Source organism: Vidua chalybeata, chromosome 4 (genome assembly GCF_026979565.1).
Source record: "Vidua chalybeata isolate OUT-0048 chromosome 4, bVidCha1 merged haplotype, whole genome shotgun sequence".
Lineage (NCBI taxonomy): Eukaryota > Metazoa > Chordata > Aves > Passeriformes > Viduidae > Vidua > Vidua chalybeata.
In genome coordinates this window covers 50,789,666-50,814,276 of record NC_071533.1, presented here as the reverse complement: position 1 = coordinate 50,814,276, position 24,611 = coordinate 50,789,666, and the positions used below count along the sequence as shown (strand labels likewise).

The window sequence follows — 24,611 nt, the reverse complement described above, 5'->3', positions numbered from 1 at the left end:
AGGATTACCCTGGGGAGCATGAAGAGAAGGAGGGTGCACTGGCATTCTCTGTCAGTTCAAAGTGTAGGGATAGGCAGGACAGTGTGGTCACGGAATGGCTTAGAGGGCAGCTACCTGCAAGAGATGGCTCTTGTATGGAAGATGTGCACTCAGCAAGTCACTGTCTTGTGGGTTTGGGTTTGTTTAAATACTGGAGACAAGTTTAGGGTTGGAGGAGGGGGCTTAAGTTTTCTCTTACATTTTTTAAGATGTAGTTTCGTTCCCACAGTTTATTCTGAACTATTATTTGTATTTCCGAGTATCAGAATTAACATTAAGAGGTGTAGAAAGCTCATCTCATAGCTACCGTCTCATTTTCACTGCTAGAAGAATGCAATTTAGTTAATCTGTTCATCTGCAGAAGCAGCCTGGAAGCTGGAATTTGCCTGTGTGACGTTGTTAGGAACTGTCAGCTTCACAGATTTGCTGTCACTTTAAATCAAGTTTAGATTGTATTTAATTAAACCAGCTTATCTGCCATCCATACTAATTAGCAGAGTTTATCTTAACTATATACACTTCTGTTTCCTTAAAGTTTCAAAGCTGATTTCAAATACAGGAATTCTTAAAATTAATTAATACAAGCACCAGGCTCAAATTCCAATTAGATAAGCACACTCCATTAGATATGGAGGTAGGAATAAAAATACAGAATGGGTATGCCAAGTGTCATATCCAGACCACAGTTCTAGTTGAAGGAATGTTTTATCTATTTCATTTTTAAGATACTACAAAGTAGCACTACTCCTGCAGTGTGTTGTTTCATTTTCTGAACAAGACTCTGCACGTTAAGCTGCAGGGAACAGCACCATGTTCTAAAACTAGAACCAGCAGGGTTCTGCACTATAAATCCTATGGGCATAAACAAAAAGTAGGAGAACGTGGTTTTATCTGTTGTAAACCTCAGGCAAAATATTTCCCATTTATCATTTAATTATGTTTATTCTTAAATTCTGCTTTTTTCCAGTACTTCTTTTTGTTGTTATTGTTCCTACAACTTTGCCTATTTTATATCCCTAGTAAGACCATTCTGTTTGCTGTCACATTTAAGTAATGGCAAACAATAACTGTGGATTGTTGCTTCCTTAATAACCAAGCTGTAGTCATGATTGATTTTCATTTAAAAATGCAGGAATCATTTTGGTTTATCTCAGTAACTGAGTAATAAGTTGGTTTTCAACAGAGTTCATTCTACTTGGTCATGAAGATATGATGCTCTGTGTTTTCATAAACTTGCATGCGAAAATTAACCTGTGTTAAGGCAAAAAAAAAATAGAATACATATTCTTCTACGACTGACTGATCTGAGGGTCTCAGTTACTGTGAAGGTAAAAAAATGAAGTATTTCAAATAAAGCAAACTACACTTTTAGCTTTTTATCACAAGGTACAGCTACACAATTGCTTTGGAGCCAAAATAATATTGCTATGTTGGCATCATGCAACCCTCTGACTAATTAGGCTTGTTAGCTGTGTACTACATTCTGCAAGAAAAGGATGACTTAGACACTAAAGTATGAAAGAAAATTAATGACTGTGGATCCTAAGGAGGGAGCAACTCATCCATCCCTTTTATGTACTAACACAGGCAGTTCTAAGCTGAGAGTGCTGTTTTTTTCACTCAATTTCTAAATATTTGTGTCTGCATTCAGCCAGATCTGCAAGTGAAGTGAATCTCTTGATCATCACTATCTAATACACTTTGACTCACATCATAGGGGGGTCTTGGTGTGCATGGATTCCTTTTTGATAAAAAACAGGAAGATAATTCCAGGTTTCTCACCAAATGCATTCCAAATGTTTGTGAGGGCTGAGCTCAATATAAAGTAAAATGCCTTGAAAAATATGTGGCCTAGACATTGGGTCATTGGCACCACCTACTTTACTCTACAGCTTTGCTTCCACTAGCCCAGACAGGAGCCAAAGTCTTCTCAGGCAGTGTACAAGCAGCCTGGATAACAAAGGCAAACCTGCAAGTTCTCCAGAGGATCGCTGCAGGTTGCAAGGGGTACTCAGGTCAGGTCACTTGGGCTAACCTCTCTCATGGCATGGTTGTACTCTCTGGCATGAAGAGCTTGGCTCCATCATCTTTGTAAATGCCTTAGAAGTAATTGTAGGCTGCATTGGCTCCCTCTTACACTCTTCACTGGACTAAACATGACCAGATCCCTCTTTCTGTCCGTGTAGGCCGCATGCTTTTGGCCTCTGCCTCAGAAGCCTCTCCAGTTTCCTCCCCACACTTCTGATTTGGGGTGCCCGGAGCTGGGCACAGCTCTCCTGATGCAGCCAGGGAGTGTCAGGGAGAGGAGTGCAATGACTGCCCCAGAGAAACTGAGGCTACAGTCATCCAGATGTAGCCCAGAGCAGGGTCTCTTATTACCAGTGCTCAGATTGGATATATAAGAACTCTACACTTTAGATTTAGGATCTCACCTTGCGTGCCATGTGGACAGTCAAATGGAAAACTTGTGATGTAGCAAGCACTTTAATGCTTCTTGGACCATTGTCAGCACACATAAGCATAGTATATTTTAAAACATTAAAGCATAAATGCATTGTATTACATTATTTCACTTAGAGGGCATGTTTTCTGAAAGCATCTCTGATTTTTTTTCCACATCAAAAGTTTGTGAAGGAAGAACTGTGGTAATTCAGATAAATTGAATTAAACCTGACTGTACTTTTGAGCCTTTTGGTATAGATTTTTTTACCCAGATGAAGAATTCAGGAGAAATAATTCTCTGGATGTTTCTGGATAGCTTTCTGTTCATGAAAATAAGTGGTAATTATACCACACATTTGTGTAATATTTCAAAGATACACTTAAATAGTGAGAAGGATATTATTCGTTTGGTGTAATAAATTAAATTACAAGTTTCACACTTTCCTAGATGTTTTAAATAAAAACATTATAAGTCTGTGACCAGGATTCTATGAACAGACATCTGGCTCAAGCATATCAGCTGTGGCTCTGATTGTGGCTCTAAAGCATTATTAGATTTCCATATATGTCTCTTGCTTGCAACAATATTGGAAACATCAAATCAGTTGTAATCTATTGTTTTGTTTCAGGGCAGTTACACAAATAATGCGTTACCTGCAGTAGATGTTCTCCATCATTTATAAGTTAACACTTCATTTTTCATCACATGGCACTCAGAGCTAGGGTTTTACAACAGTTTTTTTTTCTATTTTTGGAAATAACTTAGCATCTCTGTGTGGTCTCAACTCAGTTACAATGTAGCAAAATCCATCACATAGCATAGTCTTATGAAAGACAATAAAATTTATTATCTACACAAAATTTCACTGCTAACCAAATTTACTTCATATTTGACTGTAAGTGGTATGTTTTACATAAATGTGTTGAGATTAACTTGGACATACTGAACATAATAATAATTTTGGTGTCATTGCCATTGACAATTATCAAACCATGTCATTTTGCATGGTAAAAATTACATGATATCAGAACTGGGTATTTGGTATTATAGGAGGAATCACCTGGGCAAAAGATAAATAATGCTATTAGTGATAAATAATGGTTTTAAGATACTGTTAGATTAAAGATGGTGAAGAAAGTGATGCATTTGAGACAATGTTGTTAGTTCATGTTATTGATTTGTTTCTGAGTATTGAGATCTCTTTCATCTTTGGTATATGTCTTTTTTCCATGGTGTTTGTTATTTGTAAAATTCAGCTTTTTGGAAACTAAATAGAAGTCAAAACAATAAAGAAATTCTGACTGCTGAATTACAAAAATTAATTCAGCTCCGCTGAATTGTAATATGCTGCAACATTAAAATGTGTATGAAGCATAATTTTGACACATACAAACACATTTATGTGATTTTGCATATATTTACACATGTTAATACTTCCATGTGTTTGTACAACATACAGTTTGGGGATTAGATCCCAGCACCTGATTTTCATTAGCGCTCTGTGTGTGTTAAGGGTTCATTTTTAAGTGAAAAATCTGTATCCCTTAGTAAAAGAAGAGTTTATATAAATATTGTTAATAGCATGTTTTTCCACAACACAGATACAATAGCAGAAAGGAGAGCCCTAAGAGAACATGTGTATCCTAAGCTGAGAGAATTCTGCAGAGAAAACTATGGCCTGGAATTTCAGGTAGGTTTTGTTGTCTTTAATCCTGTATTACTTTATCTTGAAATTAACTCTGTTTAGAACAGATAACATTTTTAAATATCATTGTTGAAATAGAAAATTACAAAAACTTTGTTTCACAGAATCACACACAAAATTGTTGAGGTTGGAAGGGACCACTGAAGGTCATCTAGTCCATTCCCCCTGCTAAAGCAGGTTCACAAAGAGCAAGTTGTATAGGATTACATCCAAATAGGTTTTGAGTATCTCCAGAGAAGAGGACTCCATACCCTCTCTGGCCAGTCTGTTCCAGTGCACTGTCACCCTCACAGTAAAGAAGTTCTTCCTCATATTTAGGTGGAACTTGCTGTGCACCAGTTTCTGCCCATTGCCTCTTGTCCTATTGCTTGGCACTACCAAGAAGAGCCTGGTTACTTCCTCTTGACACCCACCTTTAGGTTATTTGTGTGCTTGGATAAAATCCCCTCTCATTTGTATCTTCTCCAGCCTAAACAGGCTGAGCTCTGTCAGCCTTTGATGTACTTAAATTATTTTACAAGCAGATTTGAGGTAAATTCTGGTTAGATGAAAAAGCACCACCTCTGTTTTAGCTATTCAGCGTATATAAGAAGAAATAATGTTACATCTGAATTACTGTGTTGTGTTTCTAGAAACCATATTTAAGTTCCACTGTAATGTGGAAAATAATTTAACCAGGTGAATGCCAAAACTGATTACCAAAATGAATTGAACATAGTGCATTTTTATTGTGATTATATACTATGGAATTTGCTGTCTTTAATGTCAACTGTAACATTCCCACTGCTTCAGTAAGTATATGTTTTCCTCTCTTTCTATGAGAGACACAGACTCATACACATCTTTGGCAAGAGCCAGTTGGTAATAAAAAGAGTTGTATTTGATTTAAAACAGGTGTGTTTGGCATCACTGTTAAAGTCACTGGTACTTTAAATCAGGTATGTCCTAATTCACAGTCCTTTGTATGTCAGCAGGCCTGAAACCATTTCTCTGCTAAGAGAAACAAATACAGCATGTGATGTTGTAAAAACGTTGTTCAATTTTCCAAAAATTCTGGCTCTGCATCCACAAGTTTTCCTTGCATACTTAGTGACCCCAAAAATTCATCTCTCCAGAGTGTAGCTTGGAAACAGCTAATGCCTTTTATGCAACATCCTGTTCCTCCCAGTGTATTATTCTTGATGCACATGCAGCTGGTTTTTAATCAAAATAGAAAGTTCTTAAATTAGGATATTTGGTTTTAATTCCCTTAGTCACAGTGGAGTTGCTGAATCTGCATGGTGGTAAATTCCAGTGATTTTTGATTATGGCTATAAAAGAATTTCATCTGAAGGTCCTAGCTCATCAGCTGATTGGGAAGTCCCAGCTGCAGCAGTACATGAAAAGAATAGCAAAAGATATTTGAATAATATTTTTCTTGTATTAATACCATGTGATAATCATCGAAAATATCAATCCCTTATTTCTGTTATCTTTGAGGAGACTTCTTGGTGAAGGAAATGTCTCTTCCAAGTAGATCACAATCCATTGAATTATTTGTGAGAGGACACGTGCCTTTCTTCAAACAGATTGTAATGTAGTCTCTAGGGGAGGAACAATTTACTCTAGTTGATATTCATGGAGGCAAATTATTTTATTATATAGTTTCAACACCAGCATCTTTATGTGATACGAGGTCTGAAAGACAGCGCTACTGGCACAGTTCAGAAAACTGCTAGAAAGTTATCACGTTTCTGGGGAAGCAAAGTAGGAAGATGTACAAAAATAACCAAGGAAAAGTAGCAAAGCCTTTTGAAAGAGACTCTGATGTAGACTTTAGTAAGACTTTTTTTTCTCTTATTCCAATCCTGATACACTAAATTTCTTAGGTTAGCATGCAAAAATCAAGACTACAGTTTTTAGTGCAGTGTTAAAGTATTATGTAATTTTCAGATATGGGGGTAAATTTATATTTCTCTGTACAGAGAAGAGCACATAACTTTTCATCCTGGCATGTAATCTTCTACTCACCAAACAATGAGCATGTAGCTACCACAAAAGCACTATTCAGAACACCTTCTACCTAATAAATCATGACCCAAATGAAAAGCATTTGAGTGCTTTTCATTACATGCATTACTGCAAGTTTCACTGAGTCACATGGCCACACTCAAAACTGTTTCAGTTGTTGCAAAGCATGAGATCTGTGAGGTGTCATCGATCTGGTGGGAGCTGTTACTGAACATAATCACCATGTGAGTGGAAGCAGAACTGACTATCTTCAATCACACTATGAATTTGTTAGCTTGATGGCCTTTTTTTTCATTGTATCAGAAACTGCTTCAGAAAAAGAAGCACGTATTGGCTAAGAAGGCAAGTAAGCTGAGTAAAAGACTTCCAGAGCCCATGGTGGTTTTGACTTGAAATACAGTACTTTTACAGGAGAGGTGGAGAGGTTAAAGAAAGTAATTGTAATTGAACATTTGGGGAGGCTAACCAAACATAGCTAATTAGCAACATACACTTCTTCAAAACAAATAACTGTTTCAAATCATTTTCAAGAGGATATATATGCTAGAAGGAAAGTAGAATTTTACATGAATGGAATTTTTAGTTCCTTTTTTAAACTCTTGAAGGTGATAAAAAAATTGTCTCCAAAGCAAAATCTGTGAAACTGTAGGATTGGTAGGACAAAAACTAAAGTAAGCAAAAGGAAACACTGAATAATGAATGAAAAGTCTCTTGTTAGGTGACTAGTGAGGAATTGAACTAGAGCAGTGTCAGTCCACCGTGGGTAAGGAACTCTTGCAGAGGGCACTAGTTGTCATATGACCTTGGCAGCCTTGCTGAAAGTTTGAGTGAGTGTTTGTCACACAATTTTTCCAAGTAGAAGTAACCACATGCTTCAAAATCAGATATAATTGTCTCTTTGTTCAATTTCTTTAATTTTGGGAATCCTATTTATTTTAGTTAGCATAATTATCAACTGATGAGACCTTACTTTTAAATTTTTGGTGTCTTCAGGGGTTCGTTCAGTAAAATATTTACTCTTGCAGGACCAAATTCTATCATGTTAAGATACCATGCACCAAAACACCAAAACTATTTTATGTAACCCCATAAAATAACAAACAGCCACAGAGCCCCTGCGATTATCTGGTACTCCAGGGAGTTCCTTCTTCACATTTTCAGAATTAATGTGATTTCTGAACAGTTAATTAAAATAGAAATTGCTTTCACAATTTTCAGAAGAACCTCTTTCAGAAGAACCTCAGCAGCACAATAAATTCATTCAACAAGTAATTAAAACATTTTTACTGTATGCTAAGATTGGTATCTGAAGGATTTTATGAGAATATTTAAGTTTTATCATACATCATGCAAGTAATCAGATGAATACAATGTGAAGTTCAATAATAAAGTTGTATTAATAAATAACAGAAAGTAGAGAGGAAGAAAGGAACACCTTTTTTTCCTAATGAGACTAAAAAGAAAAGAAATCTGTGCAAGTGAGGGAAATAGGAAAGTTATTTGAAATGCAGTTTTGTAGAGCAGAAAATGCATGTTCCTGTAAAATTTTTCAACATAGTTTCTGTAAAAAGTAAAGATATAGAGTGTGTTTTCTTGGCAGTGTAAGCTACACTTACACTGCCAAGAAAATACACTCAATATCTTTATTTACACTCAATGCATTCTATACTTGTGTTTTTTCACTCATCATGAGTCACACAGGACACTGCCTGTCATGTTTAGTAACAATGTGCCTGCTGCAGCAAACTCTGATATGCATCACAAACTTTTAAGGCAGAAATAATTGATGAAACTATTGGTAGTGCAATTACACATTGGCATAAATAGCTCTAGGACTTGGTCTTGAACCTTGGTACTGGTAAGAGAAATTTCCCAAGAAGATTAACCAGGTGTAAACTGCTGAAATTTAGTTTTACATCAACTCATTATTCGTTCTTACATTAAATCTTCAGGCTAATTTTATAATCTGTTTGGACACAGCTAATTTTATGATTCTGTTTCTTGCAGAGTGCTTCCACAGAACAAACAATATGAAAATAAACTGTAATTTTGTAATATATTCATGTATTAATACAATTTTGATTGGTTTTTTTTTAACTATCCATTTAGACTTTTTTTTTGTTAAAGTTACATACAAGATGTTAAGAACCAGTAGTAAATGAGAGAGTACCATGCCTGTACCATGAGTTTTGTTCCAAAAGTAATTCATACATATGATCACTATCTTTTTAAATTTGATTTCCCACTGTAAGAATTCAGCCTTTTAGTTAAAATGAAATCACAGATCATCACTTAATTTGTTCAAATAAGTACAACATGAATAGTTTCTTCCAGGAGCTTTTTTGCAACTAATTAAGGTCATAAAACTGAGTCTGTAGCTAAATGTGAAAGCCTGGACAGCAAGCTCTCTGCCACTGCATATCTCTACAATCTCTGCTTCCAAAGTACAAAGATCAGCTAACAAAGGAAGTATGGTAATATAAAACCATTGCTATTCTTTCTTTTGAGCCATGTGCACAGGATGAGTTTATATCCTGTGGATACAAGTGACACTGGATGTTAAGTCATGGTCTTGACTGTGATCTACAGTGAGATTCCCATTAATTTTCATGGAGCCAGGACTTTTTTCAATTCTTTTGTCATTATTCTTACCTACCCATTATATGCAATCCAGTAGCAAATAAAAGACTGCATCAAATCAAGATCTTGTCATGCTAATCTCCATATGACTATGAAATGAGAGACTGTCCCAGGAGGGACTATCTGGAAGGGAAAGTAAGAGGCTGGAATTCTCATTTGTATGAGGGAAACCTGTCAGTCTGTGTAAGGACTGGAGGTAGAATTCATTGGTTTTGTTGCACTGAAGAGCAAAGCTTAGTGCACAGGACGTTGGCAAAGCTGATTTTCAATTTGATGGGTAGAAAGAGCATAGGATAAGTAACTATGTTGCATACTGTTTTCCAGGTCATAGACTTATACTGGGGTGTTGAAGCAGATGAATGGGACAGTCCTGAGCTGCAGAAGACTCGCATGAAGCTGCTTGAAGATTGCTTGAAAAGTTCTGCAGGTCCATGTTTTGTTGTGGGTATAAAAATAATGTTTTACTTTACAAGAAAAATATAATGTTATCTATCCTAACATGCATGTTTCAGTAACAAATGTGTGATTTTCTTATTTCTAAAATACTTTATGCTCACTGCTGTGCATTTGCTATGCAGATATTTCCCTAGGCAGCTCTGTAGATTAATAAGGATTACTCAGTATTAGTGGAGAGAACAGAAGGATCTTTAATGATCAGTCCTCATAGCAAGATGGGTATGACTGTACTACTATCACAACAGAATTATTGACAACTTGTTTAAGGAGGCCACAGTTAATTAATTCTTGGTACTTCTCACACATGCATTATCGGCTGACCTAGAAGGACTTAAAAAAAAAAACCAGCAGCAGCAAAGAGCTATCTGCTCTGATCAGTATTTGCTGTTTCATGTCATAAACCCAGGACAATTTAGTATGCCAGGTATTAGAGAGTGAAAAGACTGGAGGTCAGTGACAACCTGAGGAGGCTCTGAGTCTGTGATATCACAGAATCACTAGGTTGGAAGAGACCTTTAAGATCATCGACTCCAACCCATGCCCTAATACTTCAACTAAACCATGGCACTGAGTGCCACATCCAGTCTTTGTTTAAACACATTCAGGGATGGTGACTCCACCACCTCCCAGGCAGACCATTCCAGTACTTTATCACCCTTTCTGTAAAAGACTTTTTCCTGATATCCAACCTATATTTCCCTTGGTACATCTTAAGACTGTGTCATCTAGTTCTGTCAGTTGCTGCCTGGAGAAAGAGACCAACCCCCAACTGACTACTACCACCTGTCAGGGAGTTGTAGAGAGTGATATGGTCACCTCTGATATACTGATGTGCAACTGATTGTTCTCTCCATGGTCACTTGCTAGACTTCAATGCAAAACAGTCCAGACCTTCACTATCCCAAATTTTCTTCTCTGTAATATATTTGCCAAGAAAATACTTTACAAAAGGTACAAAGTTTTCCTCTGTAACTAAACTCTGTAGCTAAGTCAACTTTAATTCTTGGTCTTGTCATAATAAGAAAGAGAAAAAACTGCAAGTCTTTGAATATTTTTTTAAGTGAAGAATGTTAAAGATTTTGTGAACTGAAACTACAGAATCCGGTGGGATGGAAGGGATACAGAGCACTGCCTGCTGTGAAGGCTGGAGATCATTTCTCTCCATGCCAAAGATGAGACAAGGAACAACCTGTAATATGTGTCATTCCGTACTTCTATCACACCCTTACAACCACCTCTCTGGCTCTTATTCATTCACCTGTTTGCCTCACTTCCTTATTTAGCTTCAGAGCCCTGGAGAACAAAGGCTTTACCATAAGAACCCAGCGTCTGGAGTACAGAGTCTGGCTGGGTTTGATGCTGTCATGACACTGTTTTTCACAAGTACACACTGGCCCAGATCTCTAGAGAGTTTGGGTAGCTTTCATCTTCTGTGACTATATTTAGTTTTCTGGGTTTATTTTTCTACTTTCTTCCCTTTGATGAAAAATTTGGAGTTGGAACAGAAAGGCATGGAGGTTTTCATGTAGCAACACCCAGTGTCCTTAGACAAGGATTTGTAAATTCTCTGATAGTGAAGGAAACCTTGTCACGTACGATTGCTGCATATTTTAGCAACTCAGAGTCTTGAAGCTTTTAAGAACTGCCTGCCTGATATTGTTACTAAAGAAAGCAAGCTGAATCAGAATTTTTAAAAGAATAAAACAGTTAGCAAAGAGGTTGAAGTGAGCCAATGACTTCAATATTTATTTCAGGTTTTCCAAGTATGGGCCAAAGTAGTAGCTCTCCCAGTGACTAGACTGGCAAAACCACAGAAATCTCTTTATGCAGATGAATTTTTTTTTCAGGCTGCTGTACCAAAGTGAGATGGGGTTTATTTCAGTTACAACAAAAATTGAAGATGATTCTACTCCAACAAGCATAATTATTTTTAATTTATAGTAACATAATGAAAAATTGACTTTGGCACTGCAGGCTTTGGGCAACTTGCCATTTCTTGAGAAAGTTCTATAAAATGTGCCACTTCTTTTCAGCTGGTGAGTTTTTTTGTGGCTTTTGGAACTTTTTTGGTTGGTTTGGGTTTTGTTTTTTTGTAGTTATCAATTACCACTTTCTGAATTGAGACACAAATCTGGGATTAAATGGAACAATTTAGAATTAGCTACTTGATATATACTGATTTTAGAAAGTGTTTCTTTATGGCAATTTTTGCCTGCATTGTAATACTGAATGGCGAGAAAATGAAATTCAGTCCTTAAATTAGTGCAGTGAATAAGTTGGAAGTCCCAAGGTTTTCTTCAAATATGAAACAACACAATCAAAATTAACACATACTCATAAGCACAATGAGGAGACAGTTCTGAAAAAAATGCAAAACTAATTTCCTGTGAACACTGACTTTGGGAATGTATAGTTCTTCTCTTAACTACTGCCTGACCTCTATTAATACTTGATTCAGGTAAGGGAGAGGGAAGTTGTTTGGACATTGGTTAGGCTGGGGTTATTTGTTAGGTTGTGGTTCTTGTTTGGGTTTTTTATGCTGTGTAAAATCAGTGCCTATTATAATATCATTTAAATCATTTAAATACTCATAGCTTTTACTGTAGGTAAATACATACCATGCTATTTTTGATCTACAGCATCATTTATGAAGACTCCTTTATGAGGGGAAAATACTTTTCATACAAGTTTTATGCACATATCTTGTCTTTGGAATCCACATGGGAAGATTGAAATGCATTATATTTATTAAATTGTGAACTGCTCAAACTCTACATTGCACAACAATACCAAGGAAAAAATGGATTTAGTGCATCACTGGAACCTTTACATTTACACACATCCTGCAAATTATATCACATAGGTGTTTTTTCATCTGCCTGAACTGCTGTCCTTGCATGACTATGTCCTGAAAGTTTGTAAAGTGAAAAAGAGAAATGGAAATTAAATGTCAGTCTGTTACCTGTAAGGGTTTGCTCGATTAATGCTTGGGATTGTACAAACCTTATCTCCACCTATCATTAAAAACATCTGGGCCAAAGAATATTAAAAATATTCTCAACCTATTCTGAACAGCAACTGGAATTTACATTAGCCCTCTCAAATTACCAGCAGCTTGTTCTTAATGTGAACCTGTTAATGGTACCCATAGCCAGTTCTCTTCCTTGTTTGCTGATGGAGAACAGATGACCACTTAGAGATACGAGAATCACCAAACACTTTGAATTGGGTCTCGCCTTGTCCTCAAGAGTTGTCACATCTAAACAAATGTAATCTGAGCTCTTGCATCATGCCTTGTGTATTCACTGGTCTGCTGAGGTACCCACAGAGTATTTCTGAAGCTCCTCTTTTCACAGACCTACTGGGGATGTCTAAAAGCTCTTGTCTGCACTTTCAGTCCAGGGCAAGGGCAGGAGGAAGCGACTGACAGGCCTGAATTCAGGAGCAACACATGAATCCCTTCCTGAACAGTTCCTAGGGAAGCATAACATTCTTTCAGCTTCCATAGACCTAAAGAACCTAGCATTATAAATTTGGAATTCAAGTAGGATTTTAAAAGAATATTAGCAATTTACAATATTTGGTGTCCTTTAATCACACTGAAATTGAAGAGGAAGTATGGTAAATTATGGAGTGGAATGTTTCTACTGTTTGTGTCTTTGTGTTCTTCAGTATAATGCATGCTTTAATTGTTCCATGAAGTATATTGCTGCAGTCTCTCTGCTTAGTACAAATGGTTGATAATTAATTTTGAGTGCATTCCAGCTCAGAGAAAATTCCAAATTATATTACTCCTGCTCTGCTGGATCTCTTCAACTCCAGTTTCAGTTCTGGTGTTACTTTAAGGTTTATTCCTAATGTGAAAACTAAATACACACAGGGTCTGGAATGCCTGAGTTATATTTTGCTTTTGCTTTCCTGGGAAAATCACCACACACTTTAAATTCGGGAGGCAAAAGTCAGTCAAATGTATCTATACTAAAACATCCAGTTCAGGGGGAATGCTAACTACCCAGTGCTTTTGGGGAATTCAGCAGAAGTTATCAGTGCTTGGGCATTTCATATTTAATTTTCCCCAAGGACACAGCTCTATTTATTCTTATATATTTGTTTTTAAGAGGATGAAGAGAAATATGTGGAGCCAGATACGGCAAAACAGTCCACCTCTTCCAGTAAAGTAGATTCCAAGAAAGAAATACCAAATTATTACTTTTCTTCTCATTCTGCATCTGATTTAAAAGCTATCTAAAAAAGAACTCCATCTAATATAAGTGGATTTGGGGTCATATCAGGAATGGCTCCACAGGACTTCTTGGCATTGCTCTGGAGTAAAGTATATGTCTGCAGATATAAATCCTGTTTTAGATGGACTTGCCCAACAGGAAAGATTCTTCTGTAAATATCAAAGCAGAGCTTTGTATATTTTGAAACCCTTCAAAACAGACAAAGCGATCAATTTTAAAGACAAAATATGCAACATTCCCCCCAGCAAACTTTGGTCTTCTTTCACAGCCTCCAGACTAAAAGGCAAAGGATGCCTATCCCTTTCCCTATAGTTTGGCTCTGAACAACACATATACACAGAAAGTGCAATCAAGCATGAGGGGATATTACATGATTAAGCTATTGTAGGTGAATTCTTTCATCTGCTTTAGGGATGGGAATGTATTTTCCTGTGAATCATCTCTGATTCTCTAAATCTTAAATACTTACCTGTTTCTTATACTTAGCCCATTGGAACGGGTACAAGATTGATCAGACAGCTTTTCCATGTAACACTGAAACTGCATGGGTTTTTATGTAGTCTAAAAATAACTTGCATTTTCAGTCAGAAGAGTGCACTTATTTTCTGCTAAGCCACTGTACTTCTTTTTCTTGACATAAATACAATTTCTAGTGCTGCGTTCCAGAAATGTTAAGTATTATATTTAATATGAATGACCATATTAGCAAGAATAACATGAAGTCATATCTCCATCATTCTATGTAGTGTGCAGAGGAAGAAATAGGCTGCATGAGATTTATGCAATTTATTTTCTCATGACCCTCAAGAACTTTAACAAACCATCTTCTGCAGTAGTACTGTAATCAGTTAAATGTAATGATCTGCCTTACAAATGAATCTGTAGATCAAAACTCCAGCATCAGCTATTCTGCAGAAATGAGAGAGATGGAGGGGATTCTAAACCTTGCAATGCTGTTTCTGTGTAAAGAAACTGCATAATTTACAATATTTAGCAGGCAGCTGGTAAGTTCAAAGAGAGATATTAATAGTGCTGCTAGCACCTAGTATGTATACCTTCCCTTTTCTCAAATACAGACATCCAGTTCAGTGATTCTTTGGTTCTCCAATAATAGACCCAGAAAGAAACCCCAAAAAATAACTAGTTCACTTTTCAGTCTGATTATTGTTAAATCCAGCTAGCAGTAGCAGGGTCTTTTTTTTTTTCTTTCTTTCTTTTTTTTTTTTTTTTTAATAATCAGCATGTATAATTTCACAGGATCCCTCTTTCTTCAAGGAAAGATGCTAATTTACGAAGTAAAATAAGAAGAAGTATCAGTGTTCTTCATAATGATACTGTTATGCATCCTTAAGTTGTTGCCTCTACTCTCTTAAAATATTTGCTTTCAGTGCCAGGTGCTTTTTCGGATCTTGTGTCCTACTAAAATGCAATGTAATAAGCTTCTTTCTTTTGTAACTGGAGAACCTCACGGAGTAACTTTTTATTTCATTCCACCTTGAAAAGACAAAGCATAGAACATTTGCGTAGAAAACTAGGGAGACTGCAATTATTCTGAGTAAATTACATATTCTTTTCTTGTTAGCTCTTTTGCATAGTATAGAAATTTCTTTAGTGCTTGAAACAGTTTTAAAACGCTTTAGCATACCAGTGCTACTCATGGCTGGAAACACAGTTCATCACCTAGCCACATGCTTTGGCAGACTGTATCCTCTGCCTCTCAGTCATACAGTTGCATGGCACAGGCAAGACAGTGTTTTCATTCAGGTAAGTGGCATATATATATATTTGCTATGTTTTTTTTCATTTCCATGGACATCTGCTGCAGAATTTTTAAACTTTTGGCTAATGATCTGACCTGTTACCTGCAGGCAGTACTTAACATTCAGTGTTTGTATGCTTACCATTAATTGGAAGTCAAATAACCTACTATGCAAAAATTAGTGTTAGAATCTAAGTCATGAAGATATCCCAATAGAAATGCACTACTTCATTTTTATCTTGATCTAAGCTCTTTGCCTCACTGTTTAACACAGAAATACCATCCCAAAATGGGAATGCAGAAACTAAGCTGCCTTTCTGATAAATAAAAGAAAGGGCATATTTCATAGAAAATAAAGATATAGTCTCTTCTTGCATACAAAGTATACCAAAGAGGGCCGTAAGAATGCAGAGGAGTGCCAGCTTTTGACTCCAGGATTTGGTGTCCAGAAACCAGTGTCCTGTCCTCCCAGCTGACCACACTGATGGGCTCAGAGTATCTTCCTCCTTCCTGACTCCATGATATCTGTGAGCCTGGGTACTCAGGAAGGCACATTAAACAGCAGTGGTAGGAGAAGCTTTTCTCAGTTAGCCACTCTTCACCTGTGAGATGAAAGACAGGGTTTCAAATCACAATTCTTTCTGGCTTGGATGAGTGTTGTGATTATTTTATTGAGTAGGGAAGGTTACACCACCATGCCTTTCTCTGAAAGACAATATTGATCTCCTCACTGTTTCCAACAAAGTTGCGTTCCCCATTCTCTGTAAGAAGGGCAGTGATTTCCACAGAGAAGGTTATTGACTTCAGTCTGGGCTATGTGCTACTGTCTTTAAGTAAACCTAACCCGTTTGATTTGTTTTTCTACCCAGTTCCACTCTTGTCAAGTGTTACAGAACCTGTCAGAGAGTTGACAGAAATCTGGACTGCAGTAGGAATTACCTGCAAGGTCCTGAGCTTTATCTGAAAGGAAAAATATACACGCCTGTCAAGAAATCTCCCATGCAATTTGAAAAGTAGAGCAAAGTGAGAATTACACATTTGTTTGGAGGAGAATCAGAGTGAGTGAGCACCTCAGATCTTTAGCCAGAGCTAGGCAAAATCTCCAGTTCTTCCTCTATGCTATCTTTATTTGCTGACCTCTTCCCTAATTGTAACCTTTCTGACTGATTTTTTCACCTGCATCTTGCTCAGGCTGATCAAAGACCCAGCAGCAATAAGCAATGAAGGAAAAGGCAACACAAGAACTAATTTGGTGTTGCATGATCCTGTAGAAGACAGGGAGATTGTGGAGGAAGACCACTGGTAGTTTCTTAGCCAGGAGAGAGTTCTGATGAAGCAAACTATATCAAGGAAGTAGGTCATGCATTTCTTCTGAGGCAGCATGTTCACTCTGAATGATAGACTGGTAGCTCCTACACACTATGTCCTGAGAAATTACTCATCCTTATTTCATCTCTACCACTAGGGAAAAGCCTTGAGATTTAAAAATACCACACTGTGGGTGAAGTTCAGAGTTGAGGGAATTGGCTCATTTACAGCCAGGTTTTGCCACTCTCTTTAATTCTCTGAAAGACAGGTCAAGCATCAAGAAACTTCACCATCATTTTCTTCTTTTCTACACCTTTTATGTCAGGAACTGTACTTACAGCAAAACACTTCAGCACTTGCACCTCATCCTTCCAGTCCCAATTGCAGTCAGTTTTCTCACAAGTAGTTCAAGAGTCCTTTTTGTTTTTCATGAAACTGAAACCAAGACCTGTCTTGAGTTTCTGAAACTCCTATAGTCCCCCCAGGGTGCTCCTGAAGTGCCTCCAGGGAAAAAGTGAAGACAGAAATTAGGGCATGGTTCTGTGAAACAACACACTGCAATATTTCTCAATCCAGGGAACATAAATATATATTGGGGCAGGTGGAAAAACAATTCTCAGTATAGAAATGTCTTTATCATGCCTTCAGTTTCCTATTTGCTTCTGCAACTACAATTAAAAATTGTATTTCTTGTGTTTTCTACAGTCAGCTGAAGTTCTAAAATTAATTCTATTTATTCACAGTTTCAACCTATGGAGAAAAAGCAAATGAAAATGTTTGATACTGCCTATGGTAAAATTTTTCCCTTAAAAATTAAAAAGGACAAACAGTGTAAAATAACAGTTCCATCAATGCTGATACATAAATACACATCCTACACATATCAAAATAGAAATACTCAAAATAAAAAGCTTATTTTGCAATCATTAGCCTCATCTTATGGATAGGCAGTCTGAGTCAGTGGCAAAAGTATCAGGAACTTATACGTTTCCATACTGAGATGTAGTAAAAGTAGAAAGAGGATTTAAGAGATCTGCAGTGGCTCTAATGTTCTGTCTGATAAGCTACACTGCCTTGCAACTCTTGGCAAAGAAGAAAAATGCTTCTCTAAAAGACACTTTGACCTGTACATCCCAGAAAGCAAAGATTATGATATTTTGGTGTTTTTTTTCATATTTGTAATTTCTAGTGGTAGTATGTTTGGGAGACTTAATACCAGTGCAACATAACTTTTCTCCTTTGATAGGTAAGAAAAGCCATCAAATGTATTTATTTGAAGGACATTCTCCCTGTGTTTCTATCATGAGGTCCTTACACTGTACTTCATTGCAGCTGGAAGTACAATAAAAAGGAGTAAGGCAGTTATTTTCAGGACATCTCCTGGGCATCAATTACTCCAGCTTCCTAAAACTTGGTAAGCATAGTATTACCAAGTAGTAATAGTTTAAGCATAGTATTACAGTTTTCTTCACCTTGGTTTCAGTTTCTGGTACAACAGTTTGCAGTTTGCTCTAACAAGCAATTAACATGTATATTCCATTGAGATAAATTGAAGTAAACATACTTTTCCGGCTTTAGATCTGATGATTCACTGTTGTTTAGCCATTAGCATTTCTGCTTTGAATTTGAAATAAGTTTGGTATTATTCCCTTAAGTTATAAAAAATAATAAAATACTACATTCTTTTTTTGTTTGTTTTTTGGTAGAAAATTCTTGGTTTCAAAGCCTGGCAGGCAGGGACCCAGCTAATCCTGTTAATTTTCTTTTTTTTGCCCCAAAAATATGTCTGGCTGGACCTGCACATTTTATATCACATAAGTGATTTCTACAGGATACTGTTAGAACAGAGTTATCATATACTTGCAAGAAACCTGAAAGAGCTGTAGTTGTACTAAATTTCTTAGGATGGGATGTTAAATGGCCCTTAAAACTGGAATCTGACCATTGTTTCAGATTTTCAAGATGTGGTTTACTGTATATTTGGTTATATCAGTTAAGCCCATATTTCTGCAGACAAGGACATTGTCTGTGACATGCTGACATGTTACAATTCTGTGTGCCTTCCTTAACTTGAATGGCTTCCTAGGGAGGTTTGCTCGTGCAAATGCACTGTCTTACCACCTCCAGATTCAATATGAAAGACAAGACATAGCATGTAGCCAGCATGCATGTAAAAAGTAAGATTTGAAAACAATGGAGCATTTCTTGTAGTGATGCTGAAGTGATTCTGTCTCCATACATACAAATATAGCAACTGAATAAAATTGAAGGGCATTGGAATCTGATTACAGTAAGTATGCTTATTAGAAAAAATATTTGGATTAATTCTGAGGTCTTTTAAGCCTGGTGCTAAATATAAATGTCAATATTTCACTTTTTTCTTTGTGTGTCTCTTTTGTCTAAAGAAGTCTGATCCACTACATAGTAACATACATTTTATCAATTAATGCGTGTGTGAACATCCCAGTAAGCAGTAGAGGGAAAAAAAAACTTACTTGTCGGAGAAAAAATGGCTATTTGACTGAAAGGTATGGCTTTAAAGAGGAAAAAAAGGTTTTATTTCATAAGAAAGATTTTACTACAAAAGGGAGGAAGCCTAGAAGCAAAGGCTGAGGGTGCAGGGAGTTAGGTCTCTAACCCTAGGATAAACAGAAGGCAATGAATAGTAAGTGACCATAGGGAGAGAGGGATCTGGAGGACTTTGTAGTCCTTGTTAGCCATGCAAACCATGGAAAGATAACATTCATGTTTCTCTTGCAGTTAATATTTAGTTGCTTATACAATGCTATGAGATTGCTTGCACAGAAAGGAGCTGCAGTAGCAGGGCCTTTGATGTGTGACTGTGACTCCATCATTCACGCTCTGAGGCCTGATGAGTGGGGCTTATACCTGTGACCACAGACTCGTCTTCTTCCAGTTCAGGGGAGTTTTTGAAACAGGGCCATGAGTGTGCTTTTCTCCAGGTGGTTGCCCACAGGCTACACCAGATTTCTGTGCAAGGCCTCCTGCTGAGGCATGGCATGATCCAGACTGCAATCCACAGCTTTCCTGGGAATGGTAGAAGAACACCTCTGGGATATCAGTAAGACCAGCCTTTCCCAACCACTGACAACAGATAAATTTAATACCCCACGGTGTTTTAAAAGCACTTAAATCCCTCCAGTTTTCAGCCCACAGCGTGAAGCATTGAGCATCTCTTCAATAATGTGAGATACTCATTCTCCTAATGGAGCTGTTCTACTTTGAATAAGTGATCTTAGTCTGAGCTTATATTAATTTAGCAAGCTGAAATGTGAGTCACTCAGGATGTCATCACAAGGGGTCAAGGCTTTCTTTCTTCACTAGTGAGCAGTTTCTGTAAGAAGTACAGAGCTGAGAATTAGGAAAAAACAGCTTCCACTGCGTGCTTACGACTCACCATTGCATGCCCGTCCCAGCCCAGGCTTAATTCCCTGTGTCGCTTGGGGACAGTAATACTTCTAATTTCTCATAGATCTTGCAAAACCAAATTGTTTAAGGAGTGCTTAGTCCTGTACACAAGGAAGTGTATTAAGTTAAAAAATTAGCTGTGGTTAGATTTGATTCCTTCAAAGATGATGTCTTGAATGCTTATGCTTCAAGAAGCTGGCAATCCAGGACTGCTCTGAGAAGAGACAGAGAGGCCATATGTATGCACTTCAGTGTTGCATGTCTTCACAAAGATCAAGATATAGGACTGATTCCAAGTAATTCAGCAAAAGATCATTGGATCAGATCTCTGTAGACAAAATGGCAAAAAAAAAAAAATGCTGCTCTTGGGTTGGCAAGTACCTGAAACTACTCCATAAAACATTATAAATCTGACTTCTCAAATGGCTTAATTTGCTGTTATTTGACAGCTGTTTTTTATTAAAATTACCACCAAATATCTTAGCTGGAATTAAATATATATAAAATTTCAGCTTGTTCTGCTTTAAGATAATGTATGGCATCAGAATTCACGAATATTTTAGTGATGATGTCTGAAATCATACGACATGCCATGTGAATCCCTCATATCTCAAGATCAAATCTAAATCTTCTTTGTGTCCTCCTTTTGGTCATTATTGTGCCTGCGCCTGTAATTTTAATATCTTTCCACACCAAGAATATTAGAATGAAAAATACTTCCCATCGTACAGACAGTAGTTTCTTAACCTTCATTTAATAGAGATTTCAGCCTCAGGCTCAACAAAGCATTCCTGACGGGAACGACAGTGGATGCGGCTCTGAGCAGCCTTGTCTGTTGGAAGGTGTCCCTGCCCAAGGCTGGGGACTTGGAAGTAGATCATCTTTGAGGTCCCTCCCAACCTAACCCATTCTGTGATTCTGTGAAAGCTAACAAGGCTACTGCCGAGGTTGCTCTGTGTTAATTCTGTAAACTTTTGTTAGACACAAATGGTTGCTGAGGGTTTTATATGTTTGTCAGCCTAGTCATCTTATACAGTTCAATCACCTTCAATCTAATGAGTTTTTAATTTGTTGTTTTACTATTAGAGGAGAATGACTCAGAAGGTGGGAGGTTTTGGTTCACAAGCCTGCATATAAAACTGTCTATTGATAGTGAACACAGCATAAACATTACTGTTCCCTTTAAAAATAATTCCCTATAATAATAATCAAAATGCTGCAATGTTGTTATCACAAATTGAAGTTTTGGGTTCTTCCTGTTGAGTACTATAATATATTTCAAAAGGATCTGAAGTAGTGGTAATTCTTGTTTACAGACTAAGTATGAAACAACATGAAGATTGTGAGAAATTATGTTTACTTTCAATCCTGTTGCTTCATTTTTCTTTATTTTTCTAAGAAGAAATATGCATTTACTTGAATGTATAGGGAAATGGAGATGGGGCAGATATTTCCAGAGGCTGCTGCAAGCATCTGACACAGATGCAGTTCAGACACTGAAGCTCCTGAAGGAGAAGTGCAGTTCAGAGCTTCTCATTGAGGCCTCTAAGGTTTGAGTGGTTTTGTGGTACCCTGATAGATTACATTTATACAGATAGATAGGAATATAACCAGAATGACACAAAAAGAGTGAAGGGTACTTCCAAGCCTCACCTCTAACATGGAAAGATGTAGTTTTCACATGCCCCAAATGCACCCATCCTAAGGCTGTCATGCAGCCTTAGAAACAAATAGTGGATTAAAATTCCAGCAAATACATATGGTCTGTTTATACCCCTTAGTCTTTTTTTTAATCTACTAGTGCCACTGCTAATAGAAAATATGCAGTGTATCTAGAGGAAGATGCATTTGGGTGAAGAACTGTTCCCCAGGAGCCTGGTGTGTTTATGTGGCGTAACCCAGCATTTGAGCATTCGTTTCTCAGTAGAAAACAGCTTCACTTACTCAGCATGCTTCTGGCTCCCAGCCTGGGCTGTGATACCACAGTCCCTCAGAAAACTAATGGTAGTCACTTTTGTACTCTCCAGTAAAACAAAGAGTTTTGTTTCAATGCCTCCATTAAAGGGCCAGTAAAACTGGGCTGTAGGTTGAGGCTAGTCTGAAGTTACCAGAAAGCACAGGAGTGACTCCATTAAGAGTTTTCTAGCTTATAAAATTTTCTACCAAAATATTATTGAAATTATTAAATTGAGTCAGGTATTAGCACCAGAACCTCAGGTAACTTCTATAAGGGCTCTAACAGGAACACAGCTGCAGTGCACTACCTGGGATGACCCTGCTCTAAAAGATACACCTGCTCAGCACTGTATTTAGGATTTGCTGGATCATGTCAAAGTTCTTTTGTATTGTGTTTTGCTCAAGTAGTCAGGAGGATAATCCCTAATACAAAATTATTTACATAATGTCTTTTGCAATGACAGATGAGAGGTATAAAAAAAGTCTTGTCTTTTCATTTTAAAGTAAAACCAGTCATTATTCAACTATAGTGCAGTGAAGGGAGAACAGCATAACCTGTACCAGAGAAGCAGAAAAATACACAGAATAATTCCAAAACAAATTTAGTTGATTAAATGCAATACATTAAAATTGGACATAATAATGTTGACATTTTAGTATTGTTAATGAAGGGCCCAATTATTGATCTTTGCTGAGGGAACTGTCTATTGAATCCACTGGACTTACATTCAGAAAAAGTGAAGCCTAATGAATTCTAACAATTTACAAGGTAAAAGCTCCTCTGAGAGAAATTTATGAGATTTCTACATCAACCTGAATGTGAAGAAGCTTTCCAATTCAGCATGATATAAGTTATTAACCTCATTTGAATGAAGAAGGAAAATAATACTATATTTTCTTTAACCTCTGCAGCTTCAGAATTCCAAAATTACAGGGCTCTATGAATAGATTAGAACAGTAAAAGCTTCAAAATTTTCCCCAGCTATCTCATTATGTGAAGCAACATAGCCCTCTCTGAAGGAAGCTACTAGCTGGAATGATCACAAATCAAAAATAAATTTAGCTTATAAAGATACTGGATCATTTTATTTAATTAATTATTATATAATTCTAGTTGCTGAACACTTTCATTCCATTCTCGTGACTGCTTGATGTGTGCCCTGAATGGAGCTATGGTGGCATCTGAATGGGCAGCCAGGCAAACTCAACTTTCCCCTAAAGCCTCTCTACTGGAGAAGCTTCTTAAAGGACTTGGATGCTGTGACTTGTCAGAAACTGGATCCTGTATCACAATTCCTACATTCCTTCGCTTCTCCTGAGCAGTGGGCAGACACTGACTTGTTCCTGTCCACCAGCTCTTTGTCAGTGCTCCTCTCTGGAGGGTTCCAACTGCTTGCCATCAGAGCCAGTCATGGTAGTTCATGAGTTCTCCCTAGTCTGCTCCAGGCAAAAATCAGCCAGGTTAGTTTACACAGTGTCAGGTGTGCTCTGAGCTAACTGGCTTTCCCTGGAAGGATTAGGAAGTGTTGGTGCACTGCTCTGTTGTCTGCTCTGGGGCTGCAGCATCTGGCATGGTGAGCCACTGGGGTGCTGTGTGCCAGCATAGCTGGGTTCAGCAAAGTGTTCTGCTGCTTCCTGCTTTTAGAATCAGTGAAGCAGGCTTTCATCATCATCAGTTATTGATTTTCAGGGTGTTCTTCTGCTGGAAGAGTTTAAAATAGCTTCTCATTATGATGAGTGGTCTAAAATTAATGAATATTTAGATATTATTTACAAACATGTTCGTTTACATTTTTAGGGCACTACTATATTTGCATTAGCATTACTTTACTAAGACATCTTTCTGATTCAAATCAAGATTCTGATACTATTGGTTCTTCCCCACATTAAGTACTCCTCATTAACAGAAGATCTTTGCTGAGTATATTTAAAATGAGGAAAGAATTTTTTAAAATCACATTTTAAATTAAGTAAGAATTCTCACTGATTTCTGTGGACCAAGTATTTAATGCAGAATTGATCTGATGATCACAAATTTGAAAAAAAATGTCAAAAGATTGCAGTAATTTCCTATAACACTATTGTTTATGAAGTTGTAGGACATTACAATCATATTTTTACAAAATGTTTACGGACAGTAAACTACAGAAATAAATTCCTTTTAAAAGAGTACATTTAGAGCACCACAACTAGTATTTTAATCCTCTTTTTTTTAAGGGAAATGTCTCCTGTGCCCCAGTTTATGCAGAGGTACTAAAATTTGGTTTGATCAATTTCTACTCAATAGTTTCTTCTTCCTTCCCCCACTGTTCATTCAGTGGACAGCTACTGGGGCAAAGACAACAAGAATAGAAGACAGCAAAGTAGCTTGTGGTTCTGCAACACTGATCCTTGCTGGTATAAGTCACAATGTCAATTTGCTTTTGCATGTGAGGATAATCTCAACCTGTGACTAATGGAACTCGATAATACATGAGTCAACACTGTGCTAAGTATATAGGGTATTTTTTAATTATTTCTTTTGAATGCCTTTGTATTTTTACTATTAGTTACTACTATGAGAGACAGTACATCTACTTGAAATTTTCTAAGTCATCATAGTAAACTACAGCTCAGCATGGT

At 37.1% G+C, this 24,611-nt stretch overlaps 1 protein-coding gene across 1 annotated transcript in view; it reads left to right on the top strand.

Annotated features, from left to right (window-relative positions):
• NWD2 (NACHT and WD repeat domain containing 2) overlaps positions 1 to 24,611 on the top strand; it is a 51,297-nt gene that overhangs the window by 16,767 nt on the left and 9,919 nt on the right. The window contains exons 2-3 of the mRNA XM_053940984.1: positions 4,084 to 4,172; positions 9,162 to 9,278. Coding sequence (XP_053796959.1) covers positions 4,084 to 4,172; positions 9,162 to 9,278 — 206 coding nt within the window. The remainder of the gene's footprint in view (positions 1 to 4,083; positions 4,173 to 9,161; positions 9,279 to 24,611) is intronic.